At 40.3% G+C, this 16733-nt stretch overlaps 1 protein-coding gene across 1 annotated transcript in view; it reads right to left on the reverse strand.

Annotated features, from left to right (window-relative positions):
• Nucleotides 1–16733, reverse strand: part of PHLPP1 (PH domain and leucine rich repeat protein phosphatase 1) — a 131251-nt gene that overhangs the window by 11844 nt on the left and 102674 nt on the right. Inside the window, exons 9-12 of the mRNA XM_042868708.1 lie at nucleotides 16081–16176; nucleotides 12140–12295; nucleotides 3938–4138; nucleotides 2824–2986 (exon numbers count right to left, since the gene is read on the reverse strand). Coding sequence (XP_042724642.1) covers nucleotides 2824–2986; nucleotides 3938–4138; nucleotides 12140–12295; nucleotides 16081–16176 — 616 coding nt within the window. The remainder of the gene's footprint in view (nucleotides 1–2823; nucleotides 2987–3937; nucleotides 4139–12139; nucleotides 12296–16080; nucleotides 16177–16733) is intronic.

The raw sequence follows: 16733 nt of genomic DNA on the forward strand, positions 1-16733 counted from the left end.
TTAAAATACATCATGCAAACTAAATAGCAGACGGCTTAGGAGAAGAGTTATGCCTTTTTTTTTTATTATTATTATTATTTTTTTTTTTTTTACTTCATTGCTATTCCTTGCTGCTTGCAGAGGGTCAATAATGACCTCAGATTAATAAAGCTGCCAGAAGGCCTTGCTGTGTTCAACACCATCGGAAATTTGATGGAAAAGAACGTGGAATAAGGAGTACAAAATGAGCAAAATCACTTCACTGTTCTCAGTACATGCCCAATACACTAAAGGTAGTAACAGTCTACTGGAGATCCCTTGGTCCCCATGCAGCGATGAATATAGTTTATCCATCAAGTCAGGATTTCTCTGATTTGATTTGTATTGTTTGAAAAACAGGTTAGCAGGGACTTTCTAATAGCTACATTAAGTGTAGTTCTTATTCTACTCCATGGGCAAACAGCAAAGCACACTTTCTAATTGATCCTAACTTCCTTCTCATTTAGCCTCATCCATGCAGTGTCAGAAGAACAAGTGCAACTGCATGCAGGACACTGTGCTAGGATGGGCACAGCACTGAATATTCAGCATTTGCTCAGTAGCAAATGCACAGGTGTAAATGCAGTACATCTCATCCATGGCTGACAGGGGCTTGAGTTATCTCCACTTGTGACTGAAGGTGGGCACATGAGAACTCATGTCAACTCAAAAACAGGTACTATGTAAGGTATCTCAGAGACATCCACAGAGCTTTTTGAGGCAGAGGACAACACAAGACTTCTGTATCCTTAACTGGAGGACGTAAGATCAGCCTAGAGACAGCTGTCTTACTAAAATGACCTCATCTTTGGAAATCCTGGAGTTACCTTAAGTGCAAAAGCGTGACCTTCTGTAATCAGCTTTCCCTCTGAAACAATTTCAAACAAAACAGTATGTTTTACAGTATGTATTACTAGCTGTTCTAGTAGCACTTACTCAAAAAATTTAATGTCAGCCTCTCAAGCTATTTAAGTACAAAAGCAGAGCAGCCATTACCTGAGGTAACATTTTCCCAAGAAATCAGGAGTGTTTGAATGCCACCTCAATTAAGGTTAACCATTAAGTATGACAATCACAGTCATAACATGAAACTATACAACTCTGTGCTTTGCTACAAGCAGGCTTATTTCACCTAACTATAAAACCTGTACTCAAATTTTAACTTCTTAACTTGCTTTGGAACATTACAAATGCCCTCCAACATCAAAGAATGAGTTCCAGTTTAACCGAGGAATGTATTGAGCCAGAAATCAAAAGCTTAAGCTCCAGTCCTGATCCAGAAAAATCACCAAGAGGCCACAAGATACCCTCTGCCTACAGCACAGCTGTCTGGCAACCACAGAAACTCATTTCAGCTAAGTCAAAACCAGGCTGAGGTATTGACCAAGGCACAAAAGTGAAGTCCCACAGCACTGCACCCTCTCAGATGAAGGCAGTCCCACTATTCCTGCACTCCCAGTTAATGAAATCCATGCCTCTGTCTTTCACTGAAGTAACTACAGGGAACCATCAGAAAGATACAACACTGGATCTTCCATGAACACACTTTGCTACCAGCTACAAAGCTCAGTAGAACACCAATGCCTTTATAAAATACTCATTCCCCAAAACGCAGGAACAGAAAGGAAGTTGTTGGTTATTCCTGACCAACATGTTTACGTTATCTTCCTTTTTTTTCCCCCCATGGTTAAAAATGCCCTCATACTTTTAAAGAAATATTTACTGCGCAGAGCCTTGCTCCCCACCCCAACTCTTCCTCTGAGAAGAAAAGCTTTACTTCTAATTGATTCTAAATGGTCTTCAGTTTCCTCTCACCATTGTTCCAAAGAGGGAGGAGTATTCAGAAATCCACATTTGTTTGAGATTTCCTGGCTAAAACCACAAAGCTCATCTTTCTGTGTACTCACAGTCCAACCCAGTTATTCCTCCTGCTTCTCTGCCTAACCCCAGACACTGAAGGACACTGAGGAGTCTGAGAACTTGGCCTTTTGATTCTGCAGACTGTATGAAGGACACAGAAGGTGTTCTGATCTCATGAATAGGTAACCAATTCTCAAACCCAGGGAACAACTTTTCAGTCACACCACAAGCTTGGTGCACTATGAGTTAATCTCCCAACTCTAAGCAATGGAAATAGCATGCACCCCAAAATACTCTACGCTGTGGCCAGGAGAGAAGCAGAAACTTAATGCACAAAAGCTACACAGTAGTGTTCTTCAGCACAGTCAAGCAAAGAATGTGTCAGGAAAAGTTTAGTAATAAGCACAAGAGATGGATTAAACATTCTTCCACTTGTCCAAAATGACTGCAATTATGAAAACAGAAGTAGCTTGCCTAACTACCCAAATCTTGTACTCCTGGAATTTCTGTCCCCAAGGCCTATCCTATTTTGCAGCCTCTGCATTTTTTAAAGCACACTCTAAACAGAGTCCCTTCTACAGAATTAACAATTGCCAAAGAAGAGTTAGTTATGTATATTATGTATGTTAATTATGTATAGCCCTTACAACATGTTTAAGTCATACTGCAATGGCCTTTCACAGGAAGACAACTAACAATTTCTTGGCAAAGAAGATGGGATGTGGTAAAGATGAGCGTAAAACCAGATTTTGAGGCACTTCCTCCTTTCCTCTCAGAGGCAGCACAGGGGCGAATATTTTAAGTAGTAACTCAGACAAGAAAGCAGCTGTCAGATCTCCACAACTGAGAATCTACTACCCTGCAGCAGCAAGAGACCAGAGGGGAGAACAGAATTGGTCGAGTGTGCATTATTACTGTATACTTCACAGCACATTCATGCCTTACCTTTATTTCAGAAAGCTGCATGACTTCTGGGAAGACTTCAATGCAGTTGGAGTGAGCAATTACAGTATGCATGCGTCTACAGTTCATGATGGTGGTCGGAATAGCTTTCAGCTTGTTACCACTAATATCAATTTCCTCCAACTCTTCCAGCTTGGCCATTTTGCTATAAGAATGAGAGTTTGAGATTTTTTTCCGTTACGACCGATGCATATCTCATTTTGAAGTGGTGGTAAAAGCAATGGTTTTCATTATTTCAGAAAAATAAAATTGCAGACTTCAGCCCAGCACAGCAGTGCCTCTCACCTCTCCTCCCATCAGATTCTAACAGTCGTGGAATTAAATCTGTGCTTCTATCAATTTCTGTAACACTACTTTTGAAACAACTTATTTTGCTTACATTCCCTCTGTTCATCAGTTCACTTCTACTCTTTTTCCTCCTCTCCTCCAGCTCCAGCTTTTCACTTCATCTCACCCTCCCCCCCTCCATTTTCTGGCACCCTGCTCAGCTCCACCCCCTTATTCATCTTTCCCCTGCCACTGGTTGCTCAGAACCCCACACAAGGACAGCAATGTCTCTTCCTTTATTTATTGGCATCTCCTTTCCAAGGTTGTACCCCATCAGCTTTACAGCGCATCTTACACTTGAAAGACTTCTGATTAAAACAGAGCGAACTGAGAGCACAGTAGTTCATCTAAATCGCTGCCAAGGGAGAATCTTCTTCAGGAGTGCAAGGATTTTTTCCCAGTGTGGTTTAGCCCAGTGCCAAAGGACACTTCCAGACTGTGACATTTACAAGGCTTCTGTAAGCAGAAGCCCACCAGTTGTAAGCAAGGTGACCAAGTTGGGGAAAACAGAAGACCTCCTGGCCTGACTTCAGAAGCATACTGCCTTCATGCTGAAAAGTACTCCAGGTGCAATCAAAACACACTAATGCTGTGTAATGCAAATGGGTAGCGATGTGCAACAGGGCATAGCAGATGAATCCACCCACTGCAATGTCACCACATCTGAAATACAAGCTATCCCACTAGATCACTGTGCACCTTGGTTTTTGCTATGAAAATGTTTCACATTGTTCACCAGTGGGCCAGGGCAGTAAAGGCAGTTACTCACCTTGCAGGGAAGCTCTGTAGGCGATTGTAGGCCATGTGCAAGATTTTCAGGTGTGGATGGCCTGTTAACAAGGGTACACATTTATCCGTGAGGTTGTTATTGGTCAAATACAACTCCTGCAAGATGCTATGGGTCTCCTCAGAAAGAGTGGCTGGGGGAAGCATTTCCAGTTTGTTGGCAGAGGCATTAAGAAATCTCAGACTGCAAAGAAAAGTTGTGTAAGGGAGTTCAGTTTTGTCTATAAGCAAAAATTCTATTTGTAAGTTAAGACAGTTATATAAAAAAGGCCAAAAGCACAAGTTCTCATCGATAGAAAGATGAGAAGTCTAGTATTGCACCAACAAAACTTCCGATTCCATTTTTATAGGAGCCCATTTATGTGAACAAAGCATCAGCAAAATGAGTGTGTCAAAATGCCCCATCCCTTTATTGAAACCTCAGTACTGCTAACACTGCTACAGATGTACCTTCAGGTAAGAACAAACCACATCATTTCCACACTTGTTCCACATAAAAATGAATTCCAAATCATCATTAACGAACCATGACAGTACAGCTACCCTTCAAGTGACTAAGAAGTCACTGGTAAAGAAGTCAGCTAACTTCTCAGAATTTTAAATACTAGCTAGGGATTGTTGGTTTGTGTTTTGCTTTTTTAAACCTGCAGGCCTGAAGCAACTACAAAATATGACAAGAGTTTTCTCTGAATATTTGGACAATGAAGATCCAACATCAATCACAAAAAAATTCCAAATAGTAATTTATCTTAAAGGTTTTAAAGAGAAACAGAGACAATATTCAATTAAATTTAAAAGTCAGATGCTTGTTGGTCTTGCAGCAAGCAAGCCAAATCTGTATGTAGCTCTGGAGCACCCTTCCCCTAGCAGAAATCCTTGTCAATATTTTCTGAATTCCACAAGCAGCAAGGACTGAACAAACACAGAAATGAAGTTGCTCCTTCCCTCTCAGAGGACCCTTCCCAGCACGGGAACAAGGCCTGCTGAAGAATAGGCCTTGCCTGCTCTGCTCAGCAATACTCTGCACACAGACGAGTCACATTCCTGTAGGGGAGTCTGGTGATGGCAGAAGCACAGAGGGAAACGTGCTGTTGGCTTCTTAAGGGTTAGAATTCACACAGGCAATTCCAAACAAATGGAAAATTAAGGCCACTTAGCCTTTAGTTACTAACCCTGGCACAACCATGCCTTTTCAAGAGAAACAAGACTGCTCTTCTTCCTCCCTTCCCTTTTCAGAAAAGGCTGCCTTAGAGAACTTGTGCTACAGAAGTATGCCTGTCAGGCTGCAGCGACCACATTCAAACCAGGCTGCACTGCTCCTACCACCTAATGGGAAATGGCAGTTGCAGTAGTCACGGTTGCATTCAAGAAAGAGGACTTGGAAATGAGCTAGCTGAAGCCTACGCAGCCAGCGACCGGGACACAAAAGGTGTACGTGCTCTTGTCATCAATCTTAAGAGAAAGCTATAAAATATTGATAGCTCTTCCCCTGCTCCACCTAGGCACGCAGCAATTGGCGCTGACCTTTAGGTCTATTAATGAATGAAATGGATTTGCATGAGCCGCAGCTGGTTGAAACTTGCTCAGCAGCAAATAAGGGTCAGACACGCTACAGAGGAGTCACATGGAATGTCAAAGGATTTTAAAAAATAAATTTCCATTAGAAGCAGAAATCTCTCAGCACCGCACAGAACCGAAAGTAGGTTAGCTGTTTCACACAGGCAGAGGAGTCCACTATGGAGAAACAGCTTAATCCTCAGGCTCATTCATTATTCACAAGGGTGGTGAAACTCCAAAGGAGAAGGGGAAGGGAAGGATTAAATATGGAGAAGGGAATAAGCATTTGAAAGGGTTTTTTCAATATTATTTATTTTAAAAAGATGCTGCTCAATTCTGCCTGTTAGGCATAAACTAAAAATACATTAAGCTCGTTCAAAGTTGGATTACTAAACCGAAGCACACCACATCAATGGCCTCTGTATTTAATTAAATACCAACAAGCACACCTATTACTACAGTACAGACAATTACTGCTTGGACAACCTGTTTCTAAAATCCATGATAATCTTTCCTCTTCCCACAAAAAAGGCACTTCAATTAACATTAAAGCCATGGTACCTTTTGTACTGCTCAAAGTACAAAATGGCCATCTCCAGCTCAGTTTAGAAAGGTTTAGATAATGAAAAGGTTTGAGGATGCAGGGAAGAATGACTTTTACAGGAATATGATAGAGATGAGCAAGTAGGAGTTGAACACCTCCCAGGAAGAGGCACCTTAAGAGGAATCTGCATTTTAGATATGTTCCATAGGCTGCAGCAGAACACCCTGCAGCACTTCACAGGTACCTTCTCTTAATGACTAATTGGAGACACAGATAACTTAGAGAGCATCCTACAGCTATGAAGTTCTAAGTGCCAAAGATGTAAGTTTGTTCAAGTACAGCTTCCAAAACAGCTGCCAAAGCTTCAAGAAAGTACACTGTTCTGATAATGCTGAAATTGATGCAACCCACTGCTTAGTGCCTTGATTCTAGCAACACTTAGGTGGGTAGAAACATTTCCCCAGTAGCTTAGGACTGAAACCCTCTGGTAGTAGAGTATCTCACCTTCACCACACCTAACAAACACCTTCACATGCATACTCTCAGCCATGCAGCACTCAGAATTAGGATACTCATGCAGTAATCTCCACCTGTATTTTAATGTAATGATGTCAGCTATGGTTTTGGAGAAGAGTATGTTGCTTATTTACATGTTCCTTATGACCAGCTGCTACATTAAAATGGTGAAAACATTTCCTAAAGATCCTTCTTTCAAGATATTCTCTCAATTAAAATAAGAGACACCATCCTTTGGGCAGGGAACAGAATGAACTAGCAGATTGCTCCTGCATACAGCTTTGTTGATTCTGTGCTATTTTACGTCCAAAAAAAAAAATATATATATCTATTCTTGTCCATCCAGCTTCACTTTACACTGATTTAACACTGAAGTCTTTTTTCAGCTTATTTTCACACCCGTTCTCCATCCTCATGCAGCGTGCCAGCTGCACATCTTGTGAATGCCCTCTAGAAGAATAGAAATTTACTTGGGCACAACTGTTCCCATCTCACTTGTGCATGGACTTTAACTGATTCACGTTCCTTGAAGATACCCCACTCACATTGCTTATCAGATGGAAGCAGAATGTCAAGCATTAAGCTCAGTCCAAAACTGTTTCCCCTTCCAGTTCCACCCACACCACTATAACATAAGCTCACAAAAAAGGTACAGCATCACTACAAAAACCTGAATTCAGCAGCTTGCACACGTACCAGATTATAATATAGTGAGAGGAGTATGAATTAACAAGTACTAGAAGAGCGCTGGGGATTGAGAAAGGCATTGGCAGAGAGCTATCAGAATTCTTCAGCTTTGATAAGGTGCAAATTCTCCTCTGGTGTAATAGTATAAACATTGAACTCTGGCTAGAATAGGCCACCTTTGGTTTTATGGGGTATTTAAAGTACAATTCCTTGCTAGACGTAACTTCTCCAAGACAGAAAATAATGGCGGTCCCAAAGAACACGCCAGAATCAAGGACATGGATTGAATTCAACAAAACAGACCTAGTGCATATGCAGCATTCACATGTCTTTCTATTTAAATCCTGAGAATTCTGAACTGAATTTGAACTTCTGAAAGCAAAGAAAGAAGACCTCCTGGAAAATGCAGAAGGTTCTATTTCTTCTTTTCCTTCAACACTGATGCCTACTCTAGCATGCACGGAGACTAAATATAGACTGTTGTCAGGTTTCACTCACACAGCATCTCCCAGTTCCTCACCAGTTGCTGAGGCAGCCTGGCAAACTTGGCTTGCGGGTAAGACACGGTCACCATTGGAAAAAATTAAGCACTCCAAAACTCTTAGGAACATTCAACATTAGTAAGACAACATGGCAAAGTAACAGCAAGACAAAACTGAAAGCACTGATAAATGTTGGAAAGAATACTGCAGCTGTAAAATGAAATATGCAGAGAAATCAAGCTCTCCAGTTTGGCCTGTGCCTCCAAGATCTCCGTCAGAAGAGAGCAATCAAATCAAAACTTCAGTCCCTTCTGCTCAACGCCCTCGATTTCTGAGCAGATAATCCTGAAGTAATTTATGATTGAGGCAGCAAATGTGTGAGAGAGAAATACTCAAGACAGGTGTAAGTAGGGAGAAAACATCATGGCAGTTCTGCCAACCTATTCAAAGAGGGTATTTCTGCTCCTGAAAAAAAAAACAACAAAAATGGATGGAAATGTTCAAGTGAATCCTCTTTCCTGTTGATGAACTGCCAAAAAAATAAAAGGGAAAAAACGCCCAAACACTTGACTGTTGTTGCTACCTCATCTCATACTTCCTAATCTACCCTCAGTTGCGCCACTAAAAGATATTCACAAATCTGCCTGCAAACCCTACTCTACCAGCAATGAAACAATGAAATGCAGCTAAGCATTTCTGCAACAAAGGTACGTGCAGCAGCTGAAATAGCTCTTTGCATTCATTTGAATGTGTTTTCTTCTTCACTTCCATTGCATCTGTGACATGTAACAGTAGTTGTATGAAAAGGCAGCAGTTGCTGTGGGTAGAAATGGCAAGTATTAAGTGTAAGTGGGTCACCTTCTAGAATTCCAGAAAAAAAAAAAAAAAAACCAACACAAAACCCCAACAAAAAACAGATTCAAACAAGAAAAATTCAGAACAGTTTAAAACAGCTGAACAAAGTTGAAAAGAATCATGAAACAGCCTAGATGATAGGCTCCAACTAGGCTCCACAGCTGCCACTACAAAGCAACAGAAAGCCCAAGATGGGCAGAGTACAGCTACACACCTTCACTATCCAAACTAGTGCTATTACCAATCTGCTGGCTCTTAAGAGTCTACTATAGCTACAGCATTCATGCTAACTGGAAAGGGAAGCTTATGCAATGGGTAAACCCTTGATTTTCATCACTATTTCTTCATTTTTAAGCCTAACCTGCCATTACTACACATGAAGCAGTGGGTTTAAAGAAAAGGTACAGGGTAACAGGTGCAAAAAAAAAAAAATAATAAAAAAAAAAGTTAGGGATCCTGCTTGCAAGTTTTTTCTCCACAACAGCCACAGCACTTGCATGAGTTCTCTATTTCTGCAGCATCTGGTAATGAGAAATGAGCAGATTATCTGGCTGTCTCCATAGTGCTGATCTTGCCAAGAAAATCCCCACCCAGCAAGAGAAATCTGTGCTAACATGATCAAGATGTGCACACTTCCAGTGTAATAAACAGAACCAACTTCAGTCTCAGTCAACGTCTCACAGAAAAGGCTTTGATTTCTCCTCAAATAACAGTTTAAAATAGAAGAAAATTAAAAAAAAAAAAACAAAACAAAAAAAAACACCAGACCAAGAAAATAAATTATACTCTTCATCAGAGAATCAAACTTCTTAATTGGCTTTGAAGAATTAAGGGAGAAGGCTGATGTCTGTAGATTTTATGAAGAGAATACATGTTTCAGTATTTTGCTTGATTTTTATGAAAACATTGCCTGTATGTGCACCACAGCTCTGGCTTCCCTGCCTTCCTCAGGTCTTCTAGATGTCAATGCCCACCAGCACTTGCCCAAGGCAATTCAGAGCCACTTAGTCAAATAGGATCGAGAAGGAGAAAGTGTTCATAATTCACAGCATGAGACGTCGAGACAAGATATTATCTGTCAACCACATAGACTTGAGTATCTCTAAAAAACAAATGAATCTTTCCATGCTGCAAAAGCTAAGTCATTTTATGGAGAGATAAGGCTTCTGCAACATGATTTGCCCAACATTACACAGTGGGAAAAGATCATGGCAGAGTGCTCAGGCAACCCCACTCTCTCGACGGGTCTGGCAGCACAGACTGTGCTTCCCTGGGAATGCTTTAAGATACACTTTTTTTTTTAAACAAGCAAACAAAACCCCTAAATATCTTTCCCCGGTCCAGACTCATGGCTACTGACAGATGCAAACATTTGAAAGCAAAGCAAAAAAATGTACTGTAGGAAATTCCAAACCTAGAACTCTTACACTGAGGACTAATCTGCACTGATCTTTTCCTTCACATGCATCACTTCTGCAGCTCTAGGAGGAGCGCCAGCATGAACAAAACATTAAACGCAGTCAAAAGCAGTAATGGGGGCAGACAACAGGAGAATCTCCTCATAACTGCTTCTATACCACAAATGAGGAGGCTGCAGTGCTGAGGAAGTGCCACAACAGATAAGCTTTGTTGATTCCTGTGCTTAAAAACACATGCCCTATGCTGCCTGAAAGCTGCATAATACCAAGGCTGCAGATGGGAAAAATCCTTAGGTCTGAATTCGCCATTTAAGAGCATGTTTTTCAAAATAACATTTCTATTCAGCACATGTTTAGCCAAGGTATGGAAGTCTAGCCCCAGTCTTAATTTTAGTCTGTGCTTCTTCCTTTTGGCATCACAAAAAAACCTCAGACCAAACTGTCCATAGTCTGTATGTATACACATAGTCTGTAGCCCTGTTTAAAATGGTGAGTTGTGACCAAAAAGAAAATTATCCAGGTTCTCTCACTACCAAAATTGCACTAATCTATACTCCAGACCTACAATCTATATGTGAAATTTACAGAAGTAAATCTCTTTGCTTTTTGAGATGCCAGTAGCTTTCTGAATCTGATTCAAAGTTACCTTCTAAGTTAGCAGACAGGAAAATGGTGTTACTGCATTTTAAATTGACCTAACTTTGCAAACTTCAATTAAAAACTTGCACAAGGTTTCATTTCTGAAGTTCATACAATCCCTATTGTACAAGAGTTTGAGAAGTCACCCACAAGACCATTACAGCTGCTGACATGAAACTTCTCTGCCAAATGAATAGACTATGAACATCACTTCTGAACAGAAACATAACAGGTAATTGCAATTATTACAATTGCAGCACTTCTGTGCTGTTTTGACTGCACTTCTATCTAAAGTCTCAATTACAGCAGCAAATTATTATCAGAAAAAATTTGCTGATAATCAGTTTGTTCTTAAGGTTGTACCCTACTTAGGGCTTAATGGGGACAGGTATGCAATAGTCTAAAAGAGAAAGTACAAAAATCAAGACTGAAATGTCATTCTAGTTCCCAGAAACAAAACCTTGTCCTAAAGAAATCCCTCCTTTGAGAGATAATCTCCTTGGAACATAATTCTGCAACCTTGATACTGTGAATCCCAAAAAGTTTAAACAGAGGTTCCCACCAGAACAGTAGAAAAATGGGGGGCTGTAATACTGTTAACTAAGTGAGGATTTGTGATAAAGAGAAATCACTGTTCCTCTTGCTTCTTTGCCTCTCTCAAAACCCAGGAGCTGCACGTTCCTTTTGTCGCAGTTCAGACCAGAAATAAAACCCTGCAGCACCAACTCTGTTAAATTATGTATAGGTTAAAATATTCAGAAATACCAAGACTATTTGTTAAAATGCAGAGGTGCAAGGAACACCGACACCAAGCAGGGCAATACCATCCACCACCCAATTATGCTATGAATCCCTGGTATTTTAATCACAGTCACTTCACAGGATATGTTTAGATCAAGGAAGAAAGATTATGAAGACTTTGAGGCTACAGGAACAGCAGTACAAAAACAACCAGCCAAAAATCAGATGAAGTGGTGACACCAGCTAAATTAGCAACAAACATTTGAAAGGCATAAAAAATTCACAAAGCGAGGACACAGGAATAACTGAGTTATTCTGACAGCCTTATGCACAGATCTTGTTTTGTTTGATGGGTATAAATAAGTTCTAGCCTGTGACTGAAGGGATGAAGTGGGGGTAAAGCTTTCACACTCCATCAAGCAAGACTAAGAAATATATATTTAAAGAAACTGCCACTAACTCATCTCATGTATGTAGTAGAAAATAGCACACACTTCACTTTACAGTTAGATATCAAAAAGTAGGTGTTCCAGCAGAAGCTCAGTAGAGGAAAAAAGCTACCATATAAGGCAACAAAACTAGAATAATGACAATTTGTGTTTTCGTGAGCTGGGCAGACATCTGTTCTTCTCACATGAGGTTTGGCAACTTTCAAATTAGAGGAACTCTCAGATTACCCTTTCAGCTACAAAACGGAATACAAAGTAAGGTTTCTGACACACAGGTTGGAATTCCTTTATGTTTACCTGTCAGCTTTCAAAAGCAGGTTAGATGGCAGTTCAAGGAGCTGGTTGTGTTGCACATCCAGGACCTCCACTTGTGTTCGTTCAAGCCGATCTGGTAGCCTTCCTAACAAGTTATGTCCTGCCAGCAGTTTACGCAAGCTGCTGTTGTAAAACAACCTGCAAGAAAGAAAAAAAACCCAAAATAAGTAAAGTCTCAGCTGAAGATCTGCTTAGTGATCTTCAGTTCGATGCCACAGTTCATTACAAGAAAGTGATTCAGCCAACTGATTAGTAGACATTGTATTAGTTACGCACAGATCTGAGAATATCTTCCCACTCTCCACCAACTTCTTAAAAAGGTAAAAAGGTTGTTCAGAGACAGGGAAGGAGATGGAAGGATGACTAAGGAGTGAAAGTAGCAAGAAAGGGGTACCTTCTTGCAGCGTATAAGATATGGACATTTAATGTGACAGTGAAGTAGGTAATTGCTAACAAGGGCTGCAGAAAGCTGTGGGATCCCTCTAGTTAGTGAAAGAACTTTAGAAGCGTGGGTGAAATAAATCACCCCACAAACTTCATAGTAATTGATTCATCACGTACTGATTCAATCCAGTGCAGCTCCCCACCCCATGTTTTCCTTTTTCCTTAATACCAGACAAACATAAAGCCTCCTTTCCAGTTCTACAGCAAATGAAATTTATCTAATCCGCTTTACTTTCTTGAGCTTTTACAACCGATAGATGACCCCAGTCCCATCCCCCACTCTGCTTTTGTGGGATGTTAGGGTATACTAGGGATAGGGAAAAAAGAGCAGTATGAAGGGAAAGGAAAGACTGGTTATTTTAATCAAACAGTAAAGCTAAAATCTGCGATATAAAAATCTTGAAGAGTTTAAAATCTGCACCAAATAACCTCAAAAAAGGCACAAGTGTTGATTTTGAGCAGAAATCACTTTGAACAAATTAAGAAAAAAAGAGATTATTCTGTGTGCCACCTATCTTACACTCCTGCTACCATACTCTTTAATCTGGCAAGCCTGAGGGCCGTGCTGACCCATTTCAAAGATTCTCAAATTACTCAGCATTACAGCAAAAAAAATCTTCCCTCAGTTTCAATGATCCGTCGACCCATTAAGGGCCTTGCCCCCCCCCCCCCCCCTCTTTCCTACAATCCATCAGGTCACTGGATTGTTGTGCCAAAATAATCAATGAAGTATGCTGAGTATTTTCCCCTTGACAGATACGGTCATACTCCATATCCGCGTGCCAGTGTTCACAGTTATCTCAGTTGGCTGGATCATCTGAATTATGACCATGGATACAGGTCAACTGCCAGACACATCATTCCAGAAGGCTCAATGCAGAGTGAAAAGATTTATCATACAGTGGTATGCATATTTTTACGTTTTTTGTGTTTTGTATTTTTTGCTCAATTACAATTTTACATGAATGAGAGAGATTTTAAAGGATTTGCCTTCCTATTCTATTTTCTTTCATAATCAAGACTGGCCAGTATCACCAACACTAAGCATTACAGGAAAAAAACAAGAGTTGCAACAGAACATCTCCAGGAGAAAAAACAAATCACACTTGGGATTTTTTTTGGATAGGTGGGGGCAGTGCCATTTTTAAATCAGAGAAGTACAAATCACAGTGAAAACCTTAACAATCCACTCCTGTATGGAAATGCATTTTATAAATAATTCAAAAGAACTAAGTAGGCCTTTGGGAGATTTTTTCTTGCTTTCAAAGTTACACAACCACCAAAGCAACCGCGCTCCTTGAAAACTTGGAGCACCAACATTCAGCTGATCAAGCTCCTGACAAGCCTGGGACAACTGGCTCTCAGGCCTGGTGATGAACCAGGATTTGTTCTCCCTATGAGCAGCCTTCCCACTTGCCTGATTCCCACTGAAGCTCCGATGGCATCTAACAGTTTAAGCGTAAGCATGCTGCTCAGCATCAAGCATCTTTGGATAAAACATGGAATTGGATGAATACTTGCACTAAACCTTTACTAAGCCAGCATTTAGAGAATGCAGTGTTGAATACAAGCAGATATTTTCAACAAATGGACCAAAAAGAAACAAACAAAAAAATATGTACAACATCTGTTCACTGGTGGCAGCAAGGTCATTTTGGCAATCCTTAATTGAAACACTTCCATTTTCACTGGGGAATTCTCTGACATCAGTTCTGTTATGATGAATTTGTCCTGCTCTCTTAAGTACCCTCTCAGTTATTTTTCAGTACTTTTAAAGCAGACATGGGCTCTACTACAGCCCAGCAGCATACATCGCTCCTGTTTCCTTTGAGAAAAATGTCAGTACATAATCCTCTCACCAAATTTTTAGTTTCAAGGTTTTCAAGGCTTTCTTTTATTTCAAGGGGCAAGTAGAAAGCCTCAACCATAGTTTGTTTAGATTAGGTGCAACCTCCAGCCTTCCAGGAAATCACTGGGCAGTCAAGGCTTGAACATTTGTGGCTAGGCTTGTAAGCATCCTCCAAGGGGAGTGCTGTTTGTTTATTTGGTGTGTTTTCAGAGTGCTATTCTATACAGAAGAAAAAAGCAAGCAGTAGAGCACATGAACTCTTACTGAACACTAATATTTTTCCCGATACTTACACAAAGTATATATGCCTGAACTGTTTGCATTTGAATTCAGATCTAAGTTTCCCTAAACATTAATTAATGTTTAAGGCCACGTTTTGAACTAAGCCTTAAAAATGAGCTGACTTATTAGGAACTAAGCTATCTAGACACATACTACAAAGAAGAGCTTTCAAGTGATAAGCTGTTTCCTGGGGTTAATGATAAGATGCCAGGAGAGACAAGTGGGATGTTGACTGTATGTAGTTCTCAGCTAATCATTAATCTTCCAAAGATATCCGGTATGCCTTGATATTCCTTGCTGTTATGAAGTGCAAATGAAAGGCAAATGAACTTTGGCTCCCCCAACCTTCTGAGTGGGTGCAAGTTTCACTTTGTGTGGAAAAAACACAGCGATGAACAGTCTATGTTATGACATTAGTTTGCTCACTAAATCTCCTCACATCCTTTTCTGCCCAGATTCCTGAAACCTATTCTCTTCCCATCTCCAACACTAAATCCCCAGACAACACCAACTTTCTTGTTCCTGATGCTCTTTAGTGCTACACAGCTTCATAAGGAAAACAACTCTTCATACACTAGCTGTCCACAACGTTCAATAGCTCTGTACATCCCCACGCATTTTCACCACTTGTGCCCAGCATGCTCTCCCTCTTTCACAACATCTCTTTTGAAGTGCACAGAGCAGCCAGAAAGGACAACTATTTTCCAGTGAAGTCAGGCACTTAAAAATGCTCAATACCAGAACCTGGCTGATATTTGGACTGGGTCTATCTAGAAAAAAGTTACAAACAGCCATTCATTATGTAACCCATTTTCTTTCTTGTTCACTTCCTTTCCTACCACTTTATCAACTTAAAGTTTAGAGACTTGGATGGGAAATCATCCTTACATCGAATGAAGTTGCTATGCATGCAAAAGCTTACTTCACATGGCTTTACTCTCTCCTCTCAACCCTTTTTCCTATCTGAAACTCAAACTGGGCTGTAAAACGGAGTCTCCAGATGCCACTAAAACAGAAATAAGTTACACATCCTGAATGTCTAAATTGTCATGTAAAGTTATGGCTGTAAATATTTAATATTCAGTATTAAAAATGAAGGGCTTTCCTCCCTGAACAGACTCAAAACTTCCATCTGAAGTTCAAAAGCACTGCTTTCTCTGCATGAAAGTAAAAGAAGAAAGGCTCAGTGGAAGCTTGTGGCATGATGACACTCCACAAGGTAAAAATAAAATCAAACAGAAGATAAAATTTGCCTGACAATCACTGGAACAGACTAAACACTGAATCAGCAATTATTTCTGAACTGCTTATCCTGTACCACGTTCTGCAGCTGGTCTGCAAGACTCACCGGGCAGGCAGCTCACTTATCCGATTGTGGCCAACATCCAACACTTCCAGTTTTTTGCTGTCACATACCCACTCAGGCAGGTTTTCCAGATGATTTCTGTAAACAAACAGCACAATGAGGTATACCAGATCATTATCCAAATCATTCTCCTACACGTACACTTTGTGAGATCATACCCTTTAAGGATGCTGCAGTAAGACTTATAGCAGCAGCTTAAAGCTGAATCACATTGAATCACATAGAATCTATGATTCTATGATTCACATTATTACTTCCCAAAATATGTGGCCTCTAACCAAGAAAGGAAAAAAAGCTGCTTTCCAAGTATCAGGGAAGAAGTATTAAGAGTATCAGGAAGTTGTCTTTCCAGAGGAAAGGAAATTGTTTTAGTGCACATTTGTAAGATGCCTGTTAAAAAATATTCATGGTGTCAAGTGGAAACATTTCTTTGATGCCCTATAAATTCAATTCTGAAGCCTGCTCTGCTACTCTTCACTAAAGAGAGTAAAACATTCTGTGCATCTTAAAAGCCGAGGGTTTTGTTCTTCTTGCATTTTTCTTCACTGAAGCTAGCCATTCTAGAAGTTAAGTTTTTCCAAATAGCTGCACTGCAAACATTCAGCTAAGCACAATGGGGCACTCACGTATCCTGC

Source organism: Lagopus leucura, unplaced genomic scaffold, assembly GCF_019238085.1.
Source record: "Lagopus leucura isolate 7727_CA_CO unplaced genomic scaffold, USGS_WTPT01 Super-Scaffold_100002, whole genome shotgun sequence".
NCBI lineage: Eukaryota > Metazoa > Chordata > Aves > Galliformes > Phasianidae > Lagopus > Lagopus leucura.